Here is a 5,834-nt window from a genome sequence, read left to right on the forward strand (position 1 = left end):
GCCAGGAACCTGGCCCCCTGCGAGAAGCAGGGCGCGGGCGGCGGCGGGGCGGCCAGGTCGCCGTGCAGCGAGGCGATGAGCCAGAAGGCCAGGCCGAAGAGCAGCCAGGAGGCGAGGAAGGAGCAGGAGAAGAGCAGGCACATCCAGCGCCAGCGCACGTCCACGCACGTGGTGAACAGGTCGCTGAGGTAGCGCGCGCCCTGGCCACCCAGGTTCACGAAGCGCACGTTGCAGTGCCCATCCTTCTTGACGAAGCGCCCGCGGCGCCGGCCCACGGGCGCGGGCTCCGGCGCCCACCCGTTGCGGCACAGCCCGGGCTCAGCCTCCTCCTCATCGCCAGCCCGGCTGTCCCCCGACTCTAGGGCGCCGCTAAGGCGGCGCAGGGCCCTGGCCAGGCCCATTGGACGGGGTGACCCCCTCCACTTGGCCTAGTCGGGGGCAGGCGCCCCGAACCTGCAGGGACAAGGAAAGAGCGGGACCGTCAGGACTGCCAGGAATGGGTGGGCCTCAGTGGCTTCGCCTGACAACCAGGTGGATCAGCCCTGACGTCGTAAATGAGGAGGGTCCAGTAGGGCCCGCACGATGGCAGCACCACGGCAAGCACCACACTAGGTACAGTGGACACGCTGCCCTTCCGCAGGGAAACTCAGACCCCGGCTTGCGGACCACGCTTACTTTACAGTCGAGGCCCTCCTGAGAACTTCCCATTCCGATGTGAGCCTCAGAGCAAGCCCGTGAGGTGGACAGTCCCGACTTACAGGTGGGGACACTGAGGCGCAGCCCATTTCAGTAACTTGCCCGGGGTCACAGCCAAGCATACCCGAGCTTGCAGGCGGGGCAGCCTAGCTCCAGAGGCCAGGCTCCCGGCCGGGTTGTAACTGCTGCTCCACGTGGAGGGAGGACCAGGGCTCAGAGTCGGCTATGGTTTACAGCAACTTAGGAAGCGTGAGCAGCAGGAGGCCACATGAATAAACTGAATTTTATCAACATTACAACTTTGGGGCCAGCCTGCGGTGTGGCAGTGAAAGCGGCTGGACTCCACATGACTGACTACTGTATGGTTCAAGTCCCGGATCTGGTGGCTTGAGAAACATGCAGGGAGCACATGTGCACATATGCCCAAAATCCCAAAAAGGGAAATGGAGAAGGGACTGCAGCATGACCATTCCCCCATAGGGGTGCTTTCTCACTTTCTCGCTCTCTCCAGTGAGCATACACACCTTCTAGCAAAAAAAAAAAAAAAGACAAACTTCGTTGGTGCAGACACAATGGCGCCCAGAGAGTACCGCTGGGAGGCTGGCTGCCACAGGGGAGGCGGGTGTTGGGTCCCTGGCTGGCACAACTGCTGGTTGGGAGACTAGAGCTGGACTGCCACAGTGAGACCTTGTCACAGGTGCCAATCTTAAGCCAGCTAGTGGCTTGGTGGGTAAGTGTAGTGCACGGAAAGCTGGATCCCATGTGCCAAGTGCAATTCGAACGCTGGCCCTGGCAGCCTAAAAAACATGCCAGGTATGTGTGCGCGCATGCCCCAAATCCTGATGGGATGGAGGAGAGGAGGAAAAAGGATTGTGGCATGACTGTGTCCCACTGGGGGGATACTCTATCTGGCCAGGGCACGGACCCTCCGGCAATTAAAAAAGTGCCTGTCACTCTTATAAAGGAGGGTGAAAAAAAGGTGCACTATCAAGAAAGTGAAGATAATCCACCAATGCGAAAAAATGGCAACTCCTACCTAATAAGAAACTCGCATCTAAACTATATAAAGAGCCCTTGCAACTCAATAATAACAAAGGATCTGTATAGACATTTCTCCAAAGAAGATATACAAATGCCCAGTAAGCACACCATCAGTCATTAGGGAAATACAAGTCAGAACCACGATGAGGGCTAGCCGGTGATGTGGTCGGGGCGGCTGGGTCCCACCCACATGACTGCACAGTTTGAATCCCAGACCCAGTGTCTTGAAAAACATGCCAGGCTGATGGGACCAGCAGCTGGCGTAATGGCTATGTCGCTGGACTCCCACGTAGTTGACCACGGTTTGCGTCCTGAACCCGGTGGCTTGAAACTCACACCGGGCGCGTGTGCGTGCATGCCCAAGATCCCGAGAGGAGAATGGAGGAGAAGGGATTGCGGCGTGGCCATCCCCCCTGGGGGGTGATTTCTCAGCTGTCTCTCTGTCTCTCTCTGTCTGTCTGGTGAGCGCACGCTCCCTATAACAAAAACCTCTAAAACAAACAAACAAACAAACAAACAAAAAACATGGCAGGCTGGGACCAGCAAATGGCGTAATGGTTAGGTTGGTTACGTTGGCTGGACTACCACGTAGTTGACCACAGTTCAAGGCCCAGACTTGGTGGCTTAAAGCTCATGCAGGGCGCATGTGCGTGTGTGCCCAAGATCCTGAGAGGAGAATGGAGAAGGAATTGTGGCATGCCCATTCCCGGGGGGGCGGGGTGATTTCTAGCTGTCTCTATGGTGAGTGCACATGCCCAATATCACAAAAAACAAAAAACAAAAAAAACCTCTCTCAAAAAAAGAAAAAAGAAAAACATGCCAGGTACATGTGCATAAGTGTCCAAAATGTCAAGAGAAGGATGGAGAAGGAACTGTGGCATAGCCAGACCCCTGGGGGATGCTTTCCCTGTCTCTCCCTGGTGAGCACACGTGCCCTATAGCAAACTAAACAAGTAAAAATAAATAAAAACCCACAATGACATACCACTTCATATCCACTTAGGATGGCAATAATAATAATAAATAAAACCACAATAGCGAGTGTTGGTGAGGATGTGGAGAAATGGGCACCCCGGAACACGGCTGGGAGCCTGAGCAGCTATTGCGCACAACTGGCCAGTTCTCTAAATGGTTAGTTACTGTTGGACTCAGCAACTCCTCACCTACATGTCCACCCAAGAGACATGAAAACCAACGCTCTAGCAGAACTATTTATGATGGCGCAAAGTTGGAAACCCGGATAGCCATCCACTGATGAATGCATAAAGAAAAGCGGGGTGCTCCTCCGGTGAGTCCTATTCAGCAATAGCAGAGGGGAAATGAGACGGTGAACCTGGGAACATCACGGAGTGAGACGCCCTAGAGGCGGGCGTCGGATACTTCCCTTTATGTCCAGAACGGGCAAATATGGAATCGAACCGAGCAAATGCATGGTTTCAGGCTAGGGAGAGGGGGAGAGCAGGGAGATACAGCCGAGGGAGATGCGATTTCTCTTTTTTTTTTTTAAGAATTATTTATTTATTCATTTATTTATTTTCATTTGATCAGAGAGAGACAGAGAGAGACAGAGGGAAAGTGAGAAAGCAGACCACCAGGTCTGAGACTTGAACCGTGGTTGGCCATGTGGGAGTGTCCAGCACCTTAATCACCACGTCACCCGCTGGTCCCAGGAGATGCGATTTCTTTTTGGAGAGTTAAAAGGTTCTAAAATTGGGACCAGTAGGTGGCATGGTGGTTAGGGTGCTGGACTCCCACGTGGTGGACTGTGGTTCAAGTCCTGGACCTGATGTCTTGCTTTCTCACTTTCCCTGTCTCTGGTGACTGTCCTATGGCAAATTAAAAAATAATAAAATCTAAAAAAGGTTCTAAAATTAATTGTGGTGATGGCTGTGCAGCTGTGAAGAGACTATAAACCATGAAGACACACACTCCACTGGGTGAACTGTGTGGTTTGTCAGTTGTAGTTCAACGAAGCTGTTACTAAATAAGAGGCTCGGCCCTTATCCTCTCACCTTGGGTAACTCGTGAGCCTTGGTTCCGACTCAATTATAAAATGGGGAAATTGGGACGTCTTCATCAAAGTCAGGAAGACCCCAAACCTGGCCTGCTTGCTTAGCCTCAGGATGCTCACGTGTGGAATGGGCTAAAACTCCCCACCCGTGGCCAGCCATGGTAGGAACGCATGGCTCCGTCAGGCTGAATCCCTGCGGGAAAGTCCCGAGGGCTCCCTGTGAGTGCAGGGGCACTGCGTGCGCCCACGATCCTGGAGGGCTGAGGCTGGGGGAGGAGAGCAGCTTGAAGACCCTGTTGGGGGTGCCCCTCCTCTCCCTCTCATTTTCATGGAAGATTAAATAAGTAAACTTTAAAATCTCCCTGGAACCAGAAGGTGGTGTGGTGGTTAAGGCACTGGACTCCCACATAGCCAATGGCGGTTCAAGTCCTGATGCTGGTGGCTTACTTTCTCACTTTCCCTTCCTCTCATAAGCACATGTGCTCTAGGGCAAATTAAAAAATAATAAGGGTTGGGACCATAGTTGGCGTAATGGCTACGACGCCGGACTGCCATGTAGTCGACCGTGGTTTGAGTCCTGGACCCAGTGGCATTAAACTCATGCTGGGCATGTGTGCGTGCGTGCCCAAGATCCCAAGAGGAGAATGGAGAAGGGATTGTGGCGTGGCCACCCCCCCTGGGGGGGTGATTTCTTGCTTTCTGTCTGTCTGTCTCTTTCTGACGAACGTACACACCCTACAGCAAAAACCTTTCCAAAATAAAATAATAATAATAATAATAATAATAATAATAATAATACTGGACCAGCAAGTAGCATGGTGGTCCAGGGCGCTGGACTCCCACGTGGCCAACTGTGGTTCAATCCTGGACCTGGTGGCTGGCTTTCCCTCTCTCTCACACACACTTTGTCCCTCTCTGGTCCAATTAAAAATAAATAAGTAAAGTTAGATAGATAACTCCTGTGTAGTTGACTGCAGTTCGAGTCCCAGACTCAGCAGCTTCAAGCTCACACTGGGCACATGTGGTACGTGCCCAAGATCCCGAGAAGAGAATAGAAAAGGGATCATGGTGTGGCCAGCCCCCCGGGGGATGATTTCTCGCTTTCTTTCTGGTGAGCACACACACCCTATTGCAAAACTCTCTTTAAAAAAAAAAAAAAGAAAGAAAATGACATAATAGGAAAAAACAGCCTCCCCAACTTCGAAGGGATCCAGAGTACCTTGGGGTACTGGGCATGTAACCTCCAGCAACTGCAAGGTTAACTAATGCCTGGGACCAAGGTGGGGAGACTTTTAGGACCTGGATACCCCAGGAGGAGCAGTGCTGGGGTTAAACAATTTGCCTATCAGTGCCACCATTTACCAAGTACCTTTGTCCTCTGTGTGGATGTGGTTAGGGCTGAGCCATTGCATTCCCAGGAGAGGCCTCACTCCATTCCAGGAAAGGACTGTTAGTCTCTGTGGAGTTCAGCACCAGCGGGGTCCCTGTCCCCAGCAGGAGCTCTGCACCTGTGGATACAGCCCTGCCACGTGGACATTTCCTATACCCATTCCAGAGGCAAAGCTGAGGCACACATCAGGGTGGACCAGGCCTGGCTGTGCTCTGGGCCCACAGTGAACTCCAACCCCATCACCATTCTTCCTTGACAAACCTGGATGTTAAAGAATGTTCTCCCCAAAAGGAAAAACAGGCTGGCTGCCCGAGGGGACAGCCTGTCCGGCCCTAAGCTCCCCTTTGCACCAGGCCCCTTGTAGGAACTACCCCAATGACAGGATGGGGCAGGGCAGGGCAGGGCATACTCTCACCTGCTCCAGGTCTCTGCGTCAGGGAGGGGAGTGGCAAGGCCTGGCTCCCAACCCGGGCTTGGTGCCAAGGCTGTGCCGAACCGGTCTTCCCGAGAGCCAGCTTCCCGAGCACCTACCATGTGCCAGGCCTTGCAGAGCCTGCTGGACTCCCCCAGACCCCGCGGCTCACCTTGACTGCTCCAGATGCTGGGAGGCCAGGATCGCTACCCCATGTCAGGCCAGGCCAGAAGGCAGTGTGTGGCGGCCCACGACACCATAGGATGCGCACCGGGCAAGGGTGG

General features: G+C 53.5%; 1 protein-coding gene across 2 annotated transcripts in view; it reads right to left on the bottom strand.

The window, feature by feature from the left end:
- Positions 1-958, bottom strand: part of KCNJ14 (potassium inwardly rectifying channel subfamily J member 14) — a 10,081-nt gene extending 9,123 nt beyond the window's left edge. Inside the window, exon 1 of one of the 2 annotated variants that reach the window (XM_006160197.3) lies at positions 276-958. In XM_006160197.3, coding sequence (XP_006160259.1) covers positions 276-401 — 126 coding nt within the window. In that variant the 5' untranslated portion in view covers positions 402-958. The remainder of the gene's footprint in view (positions 1-275) is intronic. The other variant, XM_027776482.1, reaches the window with a different exon arrangement.
- Positions 959-5,834: the final 4,876 nt, after the last annotated feature.

Source organism: Tupaia chinensis, unplaced genomic scaffold, assembly GCF_000334495.1.
Source record: "Tupaia chinensis unplaced genomic scaffold, TupChi_1.0 Scaffold000673_1, whole genome shotgun sequence".
Classification (NCBI taxonomy): domain Eukaryota; kingdom Metazoa; phylum Chordata; class Mammalia; order Scandentia; family Tupaiidae; genus Tupaia; species Tupaia belangeri.